The sequence below is a fragment of the Pristis pectinata genome, chromosome 2 (genome assembly GCF_009764475.1).
Source record: "Pristis pectinata isolate sPriPec2 chromosome 2, sPriPec2.1.pri, whole genome shotgun sequence".
NCBI classification, from domain to species: domain Eukaryota; kingdom Metazoa; phylum Chordata; class Chondrichthyes; order Rhinopristiformes; family Pristidae; genus Pristis; species Pristis pectinata.
Window position 1 is genome coordinate 114,321,556 of NC_067406.1, and position 20,088 is coordinate 114,341,643.

At 38.7% G+C, this 20,088-nt stretch overlaps 1 protein-coding gene across 8 annotated transcripts in view; it reads right to left on the reverse strand.

Moving 5' to 3' along the window:
- Nucleotides 1-6,943: 6,943 nt before the first annotated feature.
- sh3d19 (SH3 domain containing 19) overlaps nt 6,944-20,088 on the reverse strand; it is a 96,832-nt gene continuing 83,687 nt past the window's right edge. For 7 of the 8 annotated variants that reach the window (XM_052010381.1, XM_052010378.1, XM_052010385.1 and 4 more), the window contains 8 exons: nt 19,313-19,388; nt 18,532-18,662; nt 16,864-16,937; nt 14,967-15,190; nt 14,131-14,183; nt 13,363-13,549; nt 12,684-12,787; nt 6,944-7,737 (listed from right to left, as the gene is read on the reverse strand). In XM_052010381.1, the coding sequence (XP_051866341.1) occupies nt 7,618-7,737; nt 12,684-12,787; nt 13,363-13,549; nt 14,131-14,183; nt 14,967-15,190; nt 16,864-16,937; nt 18,532-18,662; nt 19,313-19,388 (969 nt within the window). In that variant the 3' untranslated portion in view covers nt 6,944-7,617. The remainder of the gene's footprint in view (nt 7,738-12,683; nt 12,788-13,362; nt 13,550-14,130; nt 14,184-14,966; nt 15,191-16,863; nt 16,938-18,531; nt 18,663-19,312; nt 19,389-20,088) is intronic. The other variant, XM_052010382.1, reaches the window with a different exon arrangement.

The following is a 20,088-nucleotide window of genomic DNA, read 5'->3' on the forward strand; positions in this document are numbered from 1 at the left end:
CAATTTCATCATCAAATGTGCCAACAAGCATGGTGCAGTTATGATCTGATTTGTATCTCACAGCGGGCCAAATACTTCTCTCTGGTCTATGATCTCACCATTGAACATCAAGCTATTGTCTCCCAGTCATAGACCTCATTCCCCCCAGGAGACCCCTCCCAAGATTTCAGCCTCATCTCCCACCCCACAAAACCTGCTTCTACCTCCTGCCAATCCATGAGCAGGACTATCCAGGCAGATCCATTGTTTCAGCCTATTCTTGTCCATGGAATTTATTTCTGTTGACACCATCGTTTGTCCCCAGCTCATCCCTTCTCCAGAGGATGAAGTCGTGGAATCCATGGTGAGTTGATGTTGGATCCAAAATTGGCATGGTCATGAACCAGAGAGGGTAGTGGTGGAGGGGTGATTTTCTGACTGGAGGTCTGTGACCAATGGTGTTCCACAAGGATCAGTGCTGGGACCTCTGTAGCTTGAGATGTGGATGAAAATATTAGTGGTCTGATTAGTAAGTTTGCAGATGGCACAAAAATTGGTGGAGTTGGGGATAGGAAAGTTATCAAATGAGAGGCTATAGATTGCAAATTTGGGCAGAGAAATGACAGTTGGTTTATCCAGACAAGTGAGAGTTGATGAATGTTGGGAGGTCAAATTTCAGAAGAAATTATAATAGTAAATGGCAGGACCCTTAGGAGCATTGATGTACAGAGGAATCTGAGGGTGCAAATCTATACCTCACTGAAAATGGCAATGTAAGTGGATACGGTGGCAAAGAAGGTGTGTGGCATGCTTTCTTGATTGATCAGGGCATTGAATATAAAGGTTGGTAGGTCATGTTGCAGCTGTAGAAAATCTTGTGGTTAGGCCACATCCAGAGTATTGTGTGCAGTACTGGTCAATGCATTATAGGAAGGATGTGGAAGCTTTGGAGAGGGTTCAGAAAAGGTTTACCAGGATATTGCCTGAATTGGAACTTGGATTGTTTTGTCTGGAGCACTGGGATGACCTGATAGAAGTATATAAAATCATGAGAGGCAGAGATAAGATAGACTTTTTCCCAGGGCGGAAATGTCAAAATACAAATGGGTATGAGAGGAGGAAAGTTTAAGAGAAATGTGCAACGCAAGTTTTTATACACAGAGAATGGTAAGCACCTAGAATGTACTGCCAGGGAAGGTGATAGGAGCAGACACAATAGCAACATTTAAGGCATTTAGACAGATATATGAACAGGCAGTAAATATAGGGATACAGACCATGTGCAGGCAGATGGATTAGTTAGATTAGGATCATGGTTGGTGCAGATATGGTGGGTTGAAGGGCTTGTTCCTGTGCTGTACTGTTCTATGTTCTTCTGCGACCTTCCCAATACCCTCCACCACTGACTGTCGCTGGTCCCAACCAACCCACCTTTCTCTCCACACCTCCATCCCACATGGTCTTTGAATTCGTTTGGCTGAATTCATTCTCTCACTGCTTCAATTCTATTCACTTTCTCCAAATCAAAGGTGTAGCAATGGGAAATTGCATGGGCCCAAGCTATTGCCTTTTTTGGGGGATATGTGTTCCCACTGGCCTGCTGTTGTCATTTGCAACCCTGTGTGCCCACAACCACCCGCGATTACACATCAGGAAAGAGAGCAAGAAAATTCTTGGTCTGAGGATGTATATGTTGCGGGATCCTTTAACTCCTGTGGCTACTGGAAACCAAAACCAAAATAAAAGGGAAAAATACTCAAATGTGAGGAAGATGAAAGGATTGTGGAGTTGGAGGAATAGTGGGCAGTGGAGAAGAGTTGTTATACAGGAAGGTATCAGTTGAAAGCTATTGAATAGTTCAACCAAAAATCCACTTCTGAGTTCAAACCCAGCATGTGCTAAATTTGGATTATGTGCCTGTTGTCTTTGTCAGTTTTGGTAAAGATCAGTATAAACTGACAAATGAAGTTCAAGAACCAATTAAGATTAATTGGCTCTGATTAAGATTCATTTATTCTGAAGTGGAATCCAACAAAATGAAAAGAGAACTGGAACCCATTACTGGTGTTGACTGGAGAACTAGACCACTACTCGTGTTTAGCACAGGAGATCCCTAGCTGTGGGTTAAGGGTAAGTAATAGTAGGCCATAGGGATACTTACTATTATATATTACTATCAATCAGTGACATATAAGTAATTAGAGTCATTGTTGTTGTTTTATCATGCTATTATGTATAGTTTCAATGATTTGCTGAAATTTTGTTTTTCCTTTTTTGGCTAAAAGTTCCCACATTAAAGCTTTCAACACATTAACAATTGCAAGGATAGCCAGAATTATGAGAAGTTGCAACCATTTCCTCTGCACGTGAAATGGATGGAGATGTTTCTGAAAGAAAATGACATTGTCAAGTTCCCAACAGAGTAAAGTAGCTATGCATGAGAAAAGGAACATCATTCTATGATAGAGCCCAAGACAGGCAAAGTGCTGCTGAATTTACCAGTGCCGCAAACCATGTATGAGGTTGTTTAGGATATTGTAAAAACCTACACTTTAATTCCAGTGCCCACAGAGAGTTTTGAGTTAGACATTTGATACGTAGAACCAAGGACTGTGTCATTTACAGATCTTTTTAGGTCAGGCACTAAAGGATTATTTGGTCCAAACTCTGGAGGGATCCAGGCATTTAGTGTCCATCCATCATTGCCTTTGAGAACGTGGTGGAAAGCTGCCTCCTTGAACTAATGGAGGTGATGGTGACCTGCTAAGTACTTCCAGCATATGTGTTTTTTTTTGTTTTTCAATTCCCAAAGTGCTGTTGGAGAAGAGTTCCACCTACAAGCTCTCCTCCAACTCGCACCCCATTCCAACTTGGAAATATATTGCCAGTTCTTCATTGTTGCTGGTCTAAATCCTGGAATTCCCTACCCAACAACACAGTGGGAGCACCTTCACTAAATGGACTGCAGAGTTTTAAAAAAACTACCTTCTGGAGGGCATTTAGGGATGGGCAATAAATGCTAGTCTTGATCGTGATGCCCAGGTCCTAAAAATGATTTTTTAAAAATATAACCCGTTTCCACATTGTTTCTTACACACTCCTTGAACTCATCCTCCATTCTCATTTGGTTTGCCCTGTCTAAATGTAGATTAAGGTATACCATGCTCAACATATTACACCTGTTACATGCACCTCTAATTTCCTGATTTATACAATGCCCTGAATTACTATTTATGTTTGGGGGTCCATGTACAACGCTCACCAGATTTTTCTTTTTGCTGTTTAATTTGACTTCTCCCACTTTAAGTAAATCACACCCCCCCCCCCACCCCCAACAAACATGGGGAACTTGCCTCCATACCTTTGACCCATTCCCCAGTGGATCTGCTTTTCCCTCCTCCCCTGCATCTACCTATCACCCCCTTGTGCCCATCCCACCTTTCCTCTGCATCTGTGGAAAGAGAATAGAACTAATGTTTCAGGTTTAAGACTCTTTGTTCTGAAATGATAAAAGATCTGATTTCATGCACACTTAGGTGTTCTCACTATTCTTGAATCAAGACTTGTTGGACTGTCTTAAGTAAGGTACTTGCATCATATTTACAGTTATAGAGCCATAAAGCACAGAAACAGACTCTTCAACCCACCATGTTCATGCCAGCTGTCAAGTAACCATCTATTGCTAATCCCATTTACCAGTGCGTGGCTTGTAGTTTTCTAAACCTTGGCAATTCCAGTGCTCGTCTAAATACTTGTTAACAACTCTTAACTTTTGAATATTGTACTTATAGCTCTAGATCTGAGCTTCCCAGCTGGTCGAAGTCTCTCCTCTAACTATCTCATCAAAACATTTCATAATCTTAAATACCTCTAACGGATCACCCCTCAGCTTCTTGCGAAATGAGCCTTATCCTGTTCAATTTTTTTTTGTTTAGAACACCCTCACATTTCTGGTATCACTCCAGTTAGTCTTTTCCCATCTGCTTCAATGCTTTCATTTCTTTTTCTAAAAAATGACAGTATGGCAACTGGAACCCCTCAAAATTGTGATCTAACCAGGGTTGATAATGGGTTCACCAATATCTCTCTTTTTAATTCCATTTCTCTCAAAATATTCTTTAATGGCCTTATTACTCTGTGCTGCTAGGTGGTTTCCTTCTGTCACATCCCTCTGCTCCTCCATTTAGAATTTTCTACGTGGCATGTATTACCTTGAAATTAATGAATCAAGACTTGTTGGACTGTCTTATACTGTTATTCTCGTTCAGGGAATAAACTCCCAGTCTTCTGATAATATATTGGTATTTTTTAAACCCCGGTTTGCTTTTTCCCACTTAGACCATTCAGTTCTTAGTTTGGAAAATAACAGAGTCATAGAGCAATACAACAGAAACAGGCCCTTCAGCCCAACTCAGCTATGCTGACCAAGGTGCCCTCCTAAGCTTGTCCCATAATATTGAAGTTAATTTGTGAATTAAACATTCATTCCATAAGTTTACTAGTATCTCCTTTTCATTGCTGTTCCCTGTACTAAATATCCCCCACCCTCCTGCTGTCAAATACAATCAACAAGAATGCAACAACTGAATGCAATTGCTATCCCAAGCTATTGTGCTGCATTTTTCAAACAAGCAGTGAGCTGGAAAGGAAATCCCTAAGTAATTGTTTATGCAAAGTCAAGCTTTTCTTCTGGACACTTGCTATGTAATAGTGTCCCCAAAGTACTAAGTCATTGCCTAAATAACAAGGTGGCTCCAGTGCATCTGGTTCTGTTTGCAACTTTGAATATCAGGAGAAATTTTTGTCTCAGACTGTTGATAAATGCAAACTTTTCTCCATCTTTGTTGTGTTAATAGTTGAACATCAAGTATTTCTGTATCGGACAAACAGGATGAAAGATGGTAGAAACAATAGGGAGGATTGTGCCCATCAAATTATCACAGATGCAATTTCTGGATTATAGGTAGATCGGAGAGTGTGGGGAAACTTGCAAGGAGTCATAGGCGAAACATCCTGAATGGTCACGGTGATGAATTTTATTTAAAATGAACTGAAGGATAAGTAATCTTTAGATCTAAAGGGACAGCTTGCAAGAGAACTTATGTAATGAGAGGAATTAGTTAAGGGGTGAAGCAGTGTAGAGAATGAAGGACATATTCCACTTTGTAATATTTTATAACAGAGTCATAGAGCAATACAACACAGAAACAGACCCTTCAGCCCAACTCAGCTATGCTGACCAAGGTACCCTCCTAAGCTTGTCCCATTTGCCCACGTTTGGCCCATATCCCTCTAAACCTTTCCTCTCCAAATACTTATCCAAATGTCTTTTGAATGTCTGGGAGAAAGACTGCATACATTCACCCCATCTATAAGATCACCCCTCAGTCTCCCATGCTCCAAGGAATAAAGTCCTAGCCTGTCCAACCTCTCCCTATAACTCAGGCCCGAGTCCTGGCAACATTCTTGTAAATCTTCTTTGCACTCTTTCCAGCTAAATGACATCCTTCCTAGAACAGGGTGACCAAAACTATACACAATACTCCTAGTGTGGCCTCACCAACATCTTGTACAAATGCAACATAACCTCCCAAGTCTTATACTCAATGCCTTGACTGATGAAGGCCAGCATGCCTAATGCCTTCTTCACCACCCTGTTTACAAGAGAGTAATTTCATGTAACATATTATTTGTAGCACTTGTATTTATATTATTTTATTCAAAGTGTTTGATCAGGTATTAATTAACTTTTTAAAAGCATTGAGTTGTGCTGCTTTGTGAGCCCACTCATACAAGTTCAGGCTGAACTCAGCTGCAGGAGAAACAACCTACATTCCTAATTTAGTGTGATCCACCAGTTTGAATTTGTATCTCTGTTACAAATATGTGAATTAGAAGCAGGAGTAGGCCACTTGGCCCCTCAAGCCTAATTCACCAATTATTATCATGACTGATCTGAATGCAACCTCAGCTCTGCAGTCCGTCTACCTTTGGTAACCTTTCATCCACATGCTTATCAAGTACCTTATCTACCTCTGCCTTAAAAAACAGCCCTCTGTGAAAAATAATCACCTCACTGCTATCCTAAATGGGTGATCCCAGGTTTGAAATTCCTCTCTAGAGGGAACATTATCTCCACATCCAGCCTGTCAAGACCCTTCAGAATTTTATGTCCTTCAATCAAGTCCCTTCTCAAACTTTTGAACTCCAATAGACACAAACCTAGCCTGCCAACCTTTTTATAAGAGGAATCACTTCCAAATAAACATTCTCTGAACTGCTTCCAATGCACTAACATCCCTTCTTACATAAGGAGACCCATACGGTACTAGATACTCCAGGTGTGATCTCACCAGCACCTTGTAAAAGAGAAGCATAACCTTCCCACTTTTTTATTCAATTACCCTAAAAATAAACAATATCATTTTGTTAGCTTTCTAGTTACTTGGAACTTCCCGATTCCAAATTTTAAGTGGCCCAGCAATGATTGGCCCATGTGGAACACCACTTGTCATTATTTGCCTGGCTGACTAACTTTGTGATTTTTGATCTGTAGCTTGCTTGATACCCATTCTATTTATTAAATATCCCCACATATTCTGACAATCTTGACTCCAGATGTGATCAAACAACAGCCTTTTGAAGTACACTTCCTTTGGAATGCGTGGTTTCTATTTCTAGTGTATTCGACACTGCAATCTGTAAAATTTCTATGCAAAAACATCAATATATATATCTGATATAGTTCTATCAAAGAGTTACAAGAAGCATGACCACCAGATGGCAATACTGTTGAAATCAATTTTACCATGCTGTTAAAAATTTTAGTTTTGTAATACGTGTTAAAATGCATGTTTAGTATGACAGTTATGGTGCAATTTATACAAGTTCAGAGAGGAAAATTAAAGCATGCAAGGTTACACTTTGAAATCATTTCTGAAAAAAGTAACTTAAAATATTGAAATAAATATTGTTTATTGAAAAGTTTATCACAAAGCAATACCTAGAAACATCGCCGGTGAAGAATCCACACCAAAATAATTTGTTTCTGCCAATGCCCAGTTACTGCTGAATAATACTATAGGCAAATCTTGAAGGCCGATTTTAATTTTTTTTAATATAAACCATGTTACATTTAAAAATTGCAATCAAAAGATAAGAAAAAACATGCAATAATGCATTTTTACTGACATTACATTAAAAAGTGTTTGCAATTTATATGCAAGTTAAAGATGACAGCTAGAATGGGAAAACCAGCCCATTCACTGTCAGTACTTGCACATGTTGGCATCAGTGAGTAACTTTTCATTGTAATTATATCATGATTGTGTTCTTCATTCAATACTGGAATCTATTTCACACTAATGTATAAATGTCATGGAGTAAAATTATAATCTGTAGTATAGTGTTGAGAGTACAAATCCTGACCACCAATCCACCCACTGCTTCAAGTGACTGCAGTGCATCTCAGTTCACAGGTAATTGAACATTTGGTTAATTATTTCGATAACAGCAACTAAATTTGTTTCAATCTTTCATGTCCCATAGTCCACGTGCCTTGTGTTCCTTTGGTACAAATAAATGATTGACAGAGTTCAGTCCTCCAGACATTCATTGTTCAGTCTCAGCAAGGGAATTTCACAATGGGTCTTTTAGAACCTGAACAAAGTTCCTGGGAAATATTCCCTCTTTTCCATGTAGTTCCCCTTTCAGCCAGTCAGCATCTATGGATTCCAGTAGGATTATTGTATCACCAACCTTGGGGAGAAAAAGTCATCACAGTTCTGTTAATATTTACTCGACTAGAATGTTGCAACAAGTTAATTATACTCAAGAATGCACAGCCACATTGCATAGTTGGTCAGTCCTAAAGAATCAGTATTTTTGGGGAATGTTTTTATTTACTTAATTTTGTTTCATGTCCGGAAAGAATGCAGTCAAAGAGGATTTTCTGCAAAGTACATCAAATATCAGAGGGTATCAATGGCCATAATCAAAATACAAAAGAGTAATGAGTGAAAAGTAAAATAGAGAATAGGTTGTAATTTAGAATAAAGAAATAAAGCTTTGGTGTAATTTACAAAACAAGGTAAAAGATGTAAAAACATTGATATTATTCAACACATAACTAGATTCTATAAATGGAGCAGTAATGTTGCAATATCATGAAGCCAAAAGGCCTTTCCCATTCCTGATGTCTGACTCACCCAATGAATACTATTGTTTTCAGCAAGGAACTTATGAATTCAAAATTACATACAGTGAAATTTCATTAAATATCAAGGGTAAGCTCATCCTTCATTTTCCCAGCAGAGAATCGGTAGTAATGATGTCTCAGGTGGAAAGTAGAATCCATAGTTTATGACCATTTATTTTAATAATATCTTAACAGGTTTCAGGTTTACTTCTCAATAATTTATGTTGTGTTGTCTTACTAGCCTAAAACATTCTGCAATATTTGTTGAATTTACCTTATTTACAACATCCACTATTATATTTGTTTTCTTCCCTGTCATATAGATTAAATTTGAACTGTTCTACTGTTTCTCCACACTTAATCCCCCCTACATATGGAATCATTCAGGCTGCATTTCTTTGTTCTTTTCCAATGCACGTTAAAACAAAAACTACATCAGTTAAAATCCTAACTGCAGAATGCAGATGATAAAGGTTTAAATCTGAAGTGAGGCGACATAGTTAAAGCTCTCTGCCTACATACCATGTCCATAACATACAATGGATGTTTCTGTATCCTTCCACTTTGGAACTTGGGCTTGAAGTTAACTTTGCCAAGAATACAAAAACCTTCATTTGCTAAAGTAAACTTGTTTCAATTACATATTACTGAATGAAAAAACGTACACAACTTGGCTGGGATTGCCTATAAATTCATGGTGAGACAAAGTGCATATGGTTTTCAACTGAGTGCATTCAGAAGAATATAGAGGTCAGAACTTGGCGAAGCATCAGAATTAAGTGAGATGGAATTATGAACTGCTGTGTAGATATTTTAAAAAATGTCTGGGTTGAATTACTAAGCTCTTCCAGCAGAGGCAATCCAATGCAAAAGCTTGAAAAGTGGAGAGAAAAATATAAAGTTTGAAGTCACAGAAAGGTAATGAGGCGAGTATTGTTGTTCTTTTTTCTCTTCATCTTAGAAGTTCATTCTAATTTAGAGTTCGGATCAAAAATTTCAACCAAAATTGATACCGTAGAACCAGATTATTAACTTGACTAAATCATAATTAAAATGATAAAAAGTTGGTTGAAAATCTTAATTACTCATTTAATAATTGATACAACAGACCCAACAGGATAGGTGATGTAGTATGTGGGTACTGGTTTAGACACTCTGCAGTCGGTGCCTGCAGCTTGATGAATTTTGGCTCAGAGGGAGAACCTTAGGAGGGAGAAAGTTAACTGGACATGTTATTGCAGGAGGCAGTCACACCCCTTTAGTTAGGTCCTATAGATTTGGTCTGTGGCAGAGAAAGGAGGATCTGACCACGAGCGAGGTGTGTACAGGGTTCCAGGTCACACATATAGCTCAGTCCTTGCCTAATCCAACAGATTCTTGCAGCCGATGTGGATGACAGCAGGGACTGCAGGAATACAAGCAAATTGACAAAGTACAGGGATAAAGGGGCCTTCTTTTGAAGAAAGATAAAACAGGTTGAGTTTATACTCAGTTAAGAAAAATGGGAGGTGATCCTAATGAAAAATACAAAATTTTGAGGGGATTTGACAGGGTAGATGCTGAAAGAATGTTTCCTCTTGGAGATTAATTTCAGAATAAGGAATTGCCCATTTGAGACAGAGATGAGGAGGAATATTATTCATGGGGTTGGGCATCTTTGAAATTCTTTATCTCATAGAACTGTGGAGGGGGCATCATTAAATATATTCACAGCACAGCAGAGACAGATTTTCAGATGATAGGGCTGTAGAGGGTAACGGGGAAGGCCTAGATCAGCCATGATCTTATTAAATGGTAGAATATGCTCAATGGACCTAATGGTCTCATACTGGTTCTATCTTTTATATTCTTGTACCTTTTTGTTTGTTTTCACAAACAGTCCTCATGAGGTCTAGATGCGTGCGAACCTTAGCCTGGAGGAACGTGTAAATTAGCACAGCTATGCAAGGTGAGATGCTGCTCATCTTTAATCAGCAAGGTACTTAAAAACAAGTCAGTGTTTCAAAGCTGGTGAGATACGCATGATATAGGCATTAGTACAAAGTCACTGCAAGAGACACATCTTGTCATTCAGGAATAAACTCTTTCACCATCAATTAGAAAATGCATCCAGATTGGGCCACTGTTTAGTTAATCTATAGATAGTATAATAAATTTTACGAATTATCTCTTGAATGCTTTTTGATTGATATATTTAATTGGTTGTAATGAAACATTTCCACCCATTTTGCCTCTCTCCCTCCTATGCAAATCTTACTTTTATTTTAGTTGGGTCCAAAGGGAAAAAAGTCAAAAACAAAACTGGAGACCTTGTAGACCATTTCCCCTTTTGTTATTTGTCTGCTGGGCTAAGAGGCAAGCCAGGACTTTCTTCTGGAATAGATTTTCTTACAGTCGTATCAACTAAGATTAAAATAACTATTTCTGATTCTGAATGTTCATTATTTTGAAAGATATGGGTGAATGCTGTAATAAAGTTACACTTTCTCATACTTCAGTTTACTTTAATAAATCTGTATTATCCATTAATCAACACTTTCTGTCACCATGACAATTTAATGCCACTTCTTCAATATTTTCCACTCCAATGCCAATTCTGCTGAATCCCTTATCCGTACTTCTTTTGACCTTCCATTTTCTATTCATTTCTGGCCATTCCCATGAACTCCAATTTAAGTAAAATGCATTTTCCTGTATCTTGTCCTACATGAAATGATGTACACCTCAAGTCTGATTTTACCACTTTCCATTAATTTTCAGGTTCAAAACAAAAATAAAATAGTCATCTTCAAATCATTCTATGAGCAGGTCCCATATCCATCATAAATCCCCTCCCCTATTTAGTTTTCATATGTCCAATCTTCGAAAATCCCATTTTAGTTTGTGTTGAATGAGGACTTGACAACAAAAACCAACTTTTGATTTTGAATTAGGAAAAGGTATTTGGAAACCAGCCCAAGTTACAACACCTCAGCTGACAATTGCTACTGAAAAGTTCTGTTGACTGAGGTGGATAATTTAGTGTTGAATTAATTATAAGTAGAGAAACTAATAGATATGTGGATGAACTACTGTGCTACTAAGGTGTTGACAGTGTTCCATGACAGGGTTGTTGAACCACTTAGAGGAAAATTTATCTCTGCATTGGACCTAGACAGTGGTGTGCCTTAGGTGCTTGACCCATTGTTATAGGTCATCTATAGCAACAATTTGGATGAGAATGTACAAGGCACGTTAGGAAGTTTGCAGACGACACTAAAATAGATGGTGTCATATCAAGGAATACAGCAGGATCTTGATCAACTGGGTAAGTGGGTTAAGGAATGGCAAATGGAGTATAATTCAGGTAAGTGCAAGGTGTAACGTTTTGGGAGGACAAATCAGGATAAGTCTTTTACAGTAAACAGTAGGGCCCTGGGCCTTTGTAGAACAGAGGGACCTAGAAGTACAAGTACATGGTTCCCTGAAAGTGGCATAGTAGGTAGACAGAGTGGTGAAGGTGGCATGCTGGCCTTCATCAGTAAGGGCATTGTGTATACAAGTTGGGAAGATATTTTGCAGTTGTACAAGACATTGGTGAGGCCCCATTTGGAATATTGTGTTCAGTTTTGGTCACCCTGCTATAGGAAAGTTGCTGTTAACCTGGAAAGAGTGCAGAAAAGATATACGAGGATGTTACCAGGATTCGAGGGACTGAGTTATAGGGAGAGGTTGAGCAGGCTAGGACTTTATTCATTGGATCACAGGAGAATGATCTTATAGAGGTGTTTAAAATCATGAGGGGCATAGATAGAGTGAATGCATGCAGTATTTTTCCAAGGGTTGAGGAGTCAAGAACTAGAGGGCATAAAGTTTAAGGTGAAAGGGGAGAGATTTAAAAGGGACCTGAGGGGTAACTTCTTCACCCGGTCCATATATGGGATGAGTTGACAGAGGAAGTGGTTGAGGCAGGTACATTAACAACAATTAAAAGGCACTTGGACAGGTACATGGATAGGAAAGGTCTAGAGGGAGATGCGCCAAACGCGGCAAATGAGACTAGCTTAGATGGGCACCTTGGCTGGCATGGACTGGTTGGGCTGAAAGGCCTGTGCCATGCTGTATGACTATTAGCTGGACGCACTTACACATCCATTTAAGATGTGTACAAGAGTACCGCCAGTCCTAACACAAGTGTTCTGATTGGCTTTTCTAGGCTCAACTATTCACAGAATTTAATCGATATATTTTTGCTGATGTCTTATGATAGGTGTTGCAAGGTTTGCAGATCTTTGGAATTTTCAACCTTAGGGCAATGGAAGTTCATTTGTTCAGTATATTCAGGATTGAGACAGATTATTGAACAGCAAGGGAATGAAAGGATATGGAGAGTTGTCTGGGAAGTGGAACTGAGACATGATCTTATGAAATCATGGAGCAGTCATAAGGGGCCAAATAACCTGCTCTTGCTTCTATTCCTTGTTTCAATAATCTAACTAAATTATAGATTTGATGTCATATTACATACCTTAAAATTAAGCTCATCTTCATTCTCCCCTACAAAGTTATACAGTGCCTTGGCCATTCCTCTTTTATTCCCAGAGGATTGTTGTTTTACAGGGCCAGTTGTTCCTGAAAAATTTATGCAAAATTATTGAACTTGCAAGTAGCTCAGAACTTCATTTTAGACTGCAACTCTTTGAGATAAATTGTACGTTCTCTCTCTCAATCTCAGTTGCTCATTGTTTCCTTGATATCAGTTCCAGGAATTTATTTGTAACCTATCCACTATCTACCTAGTAATCATTCATGATGCATCTGGAGTCAAGTTTCAGTTGGACATTTAAAACTGACTAAAGAGTTCCATCATCCCTAGTATTTGACCATTGCAATCAGAATTTGGGCATCAGTGTACACAGGATACCACGTAGCCTGGAAATATCAACTTTTCTCAGTCACTAGGTAGGAAATTTAACCCATGATTTTAAAATGATACTGAATTTGGATAAATCTACATCATTACACAGATCCCTCAATTTCTGTCTTCGACTCCAAACTTCTCCTCATTAAGAAAACACAATGATCTGTCATTCACAGGTCTAGTGCATGGTACTTTTATATAAAAAAATACAAATTCCAGGAAAACTAAGTAAACATAATTTCTATGGTTTGATTATTGCATATTCCTGGTTTCATTGCAACAATACCTGAGCAAAATCGAACAAATGCAGATGGGAAAATTCCCTCGAGCCCATTAAGTTTCCCCTTGCACCATTCAGAGTCTATCTGCTCCAAGATGAGAATTCGATCCCCACGTTTAAATGGTAAATCATCAGCAGCTTCTGCTTTGAAATCATAAAGTGCTTCACACCACTGCAAGTCCAAGTCTCCAACCTGCAGAGATTACAGAAAAACAGTTTGTTTCCACAGTAGAGGAAAATAAAACTTATCACAGCAATGAAAAAGCATGAAAAGTGATTTCATTTAACCTAGATACAGCAGGAAGTCTTGCACTGCTGAAAGATCTCAATGTCCTGGTATTACTGGTTCATTATTGCACATTTCTCATTGAGCTGTGGTGACCAATACAAATATAGCCTCTCCCATTTTAAGATATGTGAAGAAAACTCTCTCTTCAATCACATATTGTGCAAGTGCCTGAACACACATTACTATCAGCCTAACAAACAAACAAACAGAAAGCAGTATCACCAATGAAGTGTATAAACAACTAATAAAAATAAATGAAAGGCACCTAAATATAAAAGTCTGAGTTAAAAATAAATTAAACTTTTATAGCTTTTAATTAGCTGGTTGCACTTTAGTAGAATAAATGCATGCTCATACTCCAGTTCAGTAGAAAATGAAAATTTATTATCGTGAGAAAACAGAAGGCAGGATATTCTGACACTCATATCAATGTGTACCTATTTGTATATGAGATGACTGTATTTTCATTACATAAGTGGACTTACCTGATTAGATGTGGAAGTCTCTATTGGTCTAACACCCGTTGGTCTGTTAGAACCTTAGGAGAGATTCAATAATATATTTTGAAAACTGACCATTCACATCCCTAACTGGAGAGATTTGAAACTAATTAAGTTACAGCATTAGCAATGTGTTACTCTACATTCAAAAGTATGATGCAAACAAGCTCTGATTCAAAGTTCTTTGGAATGGGCCTAAAATTCCAGGATACTGAAGTAAAAAAGCAATAATCTATTGAACAATGACAATTTTGTTGTTTTATTAAAGATAGCCAGGGACAAAACTGGCTGCTTCTCAGAATGATAGTGTGTGGCAATTTAACAATCACTGTCACTACTTATGTAAACCTAGTAAATGAGAAGCAGCTTTTCAAATATGAATGCACTGAAGTCCTTTATTCACTTAACAATGTTAGGTATGTACTTACTGATACTACTTAAACTTTTACAACCAAGTTTCCCCAGGGACTGAAAGAGTCCCGACCTTTCCCTAACTTGACTCTTGAATAGACTGGCTCTAAATTTTAGATTCTGCTCCACAGCCTAGATTTCCCAACCAACAAATATATATTTTTCTCTTTCTTATTATTTCCTCTCAATATATTGAAAACTTGGATCAAATCAGCTCTTACCTTTGAAATTGTACAGAATATGAACTGATTTGTGCAATCTCCCCTTGTAATATAACCCAGAGTCCAGGTATCATTCTGGTAAATCTCTACAAGGATGATATATCTTTTGGAAGGGGCTGTGTGCAAAACTGCTCACAGTCTTTGAGGTATGGTCTAAGCAGCACATTGTATACTTCAACAGTCACTCACCTGGAGATAGAGGTGAATTCTGGATAGTCTTCTGCTCAGAGGTTGGTAGGTTCTCAATAAGGTCTACAAAATTCAGAGGGAAAATTCCCGTACGACCTTTCAGTTCTCCTCGAGCCCATTCCTCGCTCACATATTCTTTTAGTGCAATAACATCACCTTCAAAGAAAGTGAGTTCATCAGGCTGGTCTCCTTCGAAGTCAAACCGAGCCACACATTGAGGTCCCCTGTAGATAGTAGGTCAGTAAGTATCTATAATCATTTCATTTTACACTCCTATTTTATACTTAGGATTCTCTATCAAAATTAGTTTCCTTGAGTTCACTTTAGTTTCAATCAAGTGCAAGAAGTATTTAATAAAATGCACATTGTGTGTTCAACATGCTTCTAATAAAGTTAACAATTCTGAATTGGAAACTTGCCCAAGCACAACAGCAAGGTTTTAACGGAGCATACATAACAACTGTGGAAACATCTCAGCAGATCTGTTTTGGTCCCAAATCCATTTCGTCACAAATGATGTTTCTGCAGAATTGAGAGGTGAGAAGTGCAGTGTGCTGATTGCGTATTTTCTGTGGTCAGCTGACTTTCATAATTATGTAATGTGGCCTTGACTTTCAGTACTGAGTTAGTATAATCAGTAGAGGGGCATCTCTTAAGTCATTTGGGAGGATTTACTCTGGGGGAATGGAGACATGGTAAAGTAATGCCTTCCAAAACTGAAGTGAAAAGAAACACTTTATAGAGACAAGGAAAGTGAGAATGTAGCTCAGCTTCCAACTCTCTCTTCTATGGCTGACAAAGTGGATGTTGTGGGACAAGAAGTGATTGACAGAACCGTTAGTCCTATTTGATTGTGCTTGTTTTATACTCTGTAAGGAGGATATTTTGGTCCAGAATAGCAGAAGAGCACAAGCAAATAGGAGTAAAGTCCCAAATGGCTGGTAATAAAGTTGCCTTTGAGCTCAATAGCAATACCATAGCCCGGTGCAATTTGCCTGCAAGATAGGTGAAGAGTGCAGGATATACATGTCCGAACCTCTTTGGTCTCTGTGCGTATTTGCAATTGGATGGGCAAAAGCAATTGTGCGTAGCAACATATTCAAAAAACGTACTGTGGAAGGGTGCATGTGCGTTGAAAGCATTTCAGAGGTTTACTTGACCAATACGTGGAATGGACAGGTTGACATGAGGAAAGATAGGCTTTTATCTGCTGGAGTTTAGAAGAGTGAGAGTACATGATTGAGGGGTTTTGATAAAATGAACATAGAGAGAATGTTTTTCCTCACGAGAGAATCTAGAACTGGGGTCAGTGTCTGAAAATAAATGGTTGCCCATTTAAGACAGATGCAGCATGAGTTTTTGAAATTCTCTTCCTCAAAAGGTGGTGGAATTAGATCTGTCTTTGAAAATCCCTAAGGCAAAAGTAGACAGATTCTTGATAAGTAAGAGGGTGTAAGTTCATGAAGGGTTGGAAGAAATGCGGAGTTGAAATTATAATCACATCAGCTCTGATCTTATTGAATGTCAGTGCAGTCGTGAGGGGCTGAGTGGCCTTCTCCTGCTTCTAATTTGATCGTACATGGTGTTTCAATGGTGGAAACTCACCTGCTGATAGCTTCCCCTTTCTACCTTCTAGGAAACTTAAGATCATCTAAAATTCCAAGTTGTCTGTCCCAATTCACATCATCTGGTTTACCTGTGGTCCCTCACCTGCATTAGCAGCTGGTCTGACAAAGCCTTGATTTTAAAATTCTAGTTGTTGTCCTCAAATACTGCAATGGCCTCTCCCACCCCTCGCCTCCCTGTCTCCATTACCTCCTCCAGCCCTATATCTTTGAGATCTCTGTTCATCCAGTCTGGACTTGTGCTTCAGGATTACTGGAATACTTAGACTTACTTGGTAAGTGAAGCTGACTTAAACAAATCTTTCTTCACACTGGTGTCCTGCGAATCACCAACAGGTAGATCAACCTAGCACAAAGCAATCACACAGTAATCATCACTGCTCTAGGAACAAATAAGAATAGCAGATTATCAGACATATGATGTTGACAATTATTATAGTCATTTCCCAGCATGGAGATTTCCCAATTTCATCCAGTCTATTTTGGAAAATATGGAATAGGACTTTTTTTTTTAAAGAGAGAAAAGAATATTAAAAGTGGGGAACCAGTATTCACTGCTATTAAATATCTCCCTTTGCCAACCTTTTTGAACACTTTCCAGACCATGATCTCCAGTGAAGCAGCAGTAGGACATTAGGCATGGGGCTGTGCCACTAGGTTAGTAAGGAAAGAGGAGTCATTAGGCATGACTTCTCATGGTAGTCCTTGTTCGAAGCGGGTGAATGAGTATGTGCACGTGTACATAAGTGAGAGAGGAACATCATCTTCTTTTCTTCCAGAGTCTCTAAAGACCAACAATGATTCATTTCCATTCCAATTTTGTGGGTTCAACAGTGATTGAGGAGGCCAAAGTGGGAACTACAGACTCTTCCACAGACAGAGCGAATAGTGCTTGATGGGTTGGGAGGCTGGGTAGTTTAAGAGGTGGTGCACTCCTTCCACTGTTTCTCTTGGGTTCTGTGTACTCCAAAAAATGGAAGAGGTTCTTAATACCATCCTGAATGCTCCTTCTCCACCTTAACTGGTCAAGAGTCAGTGGGGTTGTTGCATTTTTTCCAAGGAAGACTTGAATTCTTGAATCTTTCCTTCTATCTGCCTAGTAATAGTTTCCTGTGACAGAGTTTGGAAGAGAGTGCGTGTTTTGGGAGTTTGATATTGGGCAGACAAAAGACATGGCTTAATCCATGGATTTAACATTGATTTCCTTACCCTTCCAGTGAATTGCAGGATTTTTCGGAGGCATCATTGGTGGTTTTTTTCCAGTGCACTGAGATGCCTGCTGGAGGTAGTCTGGGTCTTGGAACCATTAGGAGGTTAGGGATTACTGCTGCCCAGTAGACCACGAGCTTCGGTTTACTCTGAGGTCTTGATCTTCAAGCACCCGTTTCCTCAAAGGCTGCGCTGGCACATTGAAGGCAATGGTGAATTTTATCTTCAATGTCTGCCTTTGCCTGAGATATGGTCTGTTTCCCAGGGTTTCAACATGAACATTTTTTGTCAGAGGGCAGCATGGTGCAGCGGGAGGAAGTTGGCAGAGCATCCCTGTCTTGTGAATGTTGAGCGTAAGGCTCATCCTCTTGTTTACACCAGCTGAATTTGAGGGGAGTGTTCTACAGTCCTTCTTGACTGATGGAGTTAAAGTGCAGCTCCCATCTGAACTTACTTGCTTCCCAATGATTGAAAATTCTATATGGTAGAAAAGTACCACTTTTTTCTTACGTCAAACAAGAAAAACTTGGAGGACTCCCCTCAGTTTGCATAGCTGGAAAAAGACAGAGACACAAAGATAAAGAAAAAGGAAAAAGTAATCAAGAAAAATGTCTTGAAGAAAGTTAACAAAATAGAGATGAACAGTAAAAGAAATAGAATCAAGAGAGAGAATGAAAGCAAAGGATAGAATAAAAAAAATGGGCTTTGCCATTAGGAGAATTACAACTTACAATAACTTTGACAAAGTTAGCTGGAAAAATCCCAGTATGTCCTTTGCACTTCCCACTAAACCAATCTTTGTCCAACTTCTTCAGCAAGTATACTGTGTCTCCTGCCTTCAGATTCAATTCATCATTTTGATCTGTAAGAAAAACAACATAATTATGTTTCAAGATTGGCTTCCTTGAGGAACAATGTGTATTGTCTCTAGGCTTTCTTCAAACAGTCATACAACAACTAGGAACTGACAGTCTGACAACAATTACAGAAACACTTCATTTTTAAAAATATAATCCAAAATCAGATTCAATTGAAAAGGTACACGTTCAAGGAGACAGAAGACATTGAAAAGTGGTATTGGTACTGGTCCAGGAATAAATGGCCTGCATTGTTGTCAGCCTATGGAAACCACAGTAACTGGGTGGTAGTAGACAAATTCTGACACACCTAAAAACAAGCAATTGTTCATGCACTCTTACCAGCTGATACAAGATTAAAATTGAATTCATACAGTGATAGAAATGGGTCATTTGGTCCATTACATCCACACTGACCTTTTTGCCCATCTACACCAAACCCATTTGTCTGCATTAGTTCCGCATCCTTCTCTGCCTTCCCTATTTATGTGTCAATCTAAAGGGCTCTTAAACATAGTGATTGTACACCACTTCCTCTGGCAATGAGTTCCAGATATCAACCTCTCTCTGTGTAAAAGAACCTTCCCCTCAAATCCCCTTTAAAACTCCTTTCTCTCACCTTAAACCTATGCCCTTGTAATGCAGCATCCCCTACCTGCTGTGAAGTCATGCAGCACCAAGGCACGGGGAGCACTGCTGTCTCCAAATTGCAGATCAGAAGTGAAGGATTTCTAAAAACATTGACAAAGAAAATAGAAATGTTATATTTTCATTTTTTAAAATAAAGACACAAAGGCAAAAACCCAAAAACAATAAAAATATTCAAATAAATCATAAAGTTATTACTATTACAAAAATGGTATTATAACTCATTATTATACTTTAAAATCAAAACAAAATATTGCAAATCTCTGCAAGAAATATCCATGACAAATGTCTAGATTTGTAAATAGTGACCTGACACCCCTTGAAAATCAAAAAACTGCATTTGCTGGAAATCTGAAATAAACACAAAAATTGTTGGATATCCTGGAGGGATCGTCCAATGAGGCCATATCGGTAGAACTTAGAAATAAGAGAGGGGCAATTACTTTGCTGGAGTTATACTACAGGTCCCCCAATAGTCAGTGGGAATTAGAGGAACAGATCTGTAAGCCAATTGCAGAAAGGTGTAGAGCAATAGAGTTATAGTAGTGGAGGATTTGAAATTTCCCAAAGTTGACAGGGATTGCCCTAGTGCAAGGGACTTAGATGGGGTGGAATTTGTTAAGTGCACCTAAGAAAATTTTTTGAGACAATATATAGAGTTCTACTATACAGACAATATATAGAGACGGAGCAGTACTTGACTCTATCTTAGCAAATGAAACTGCGCAGTTGGCAGAAGCATTGGTGGGGGAGCAATTTGGGAACCGCAACCGTAATTCTGTA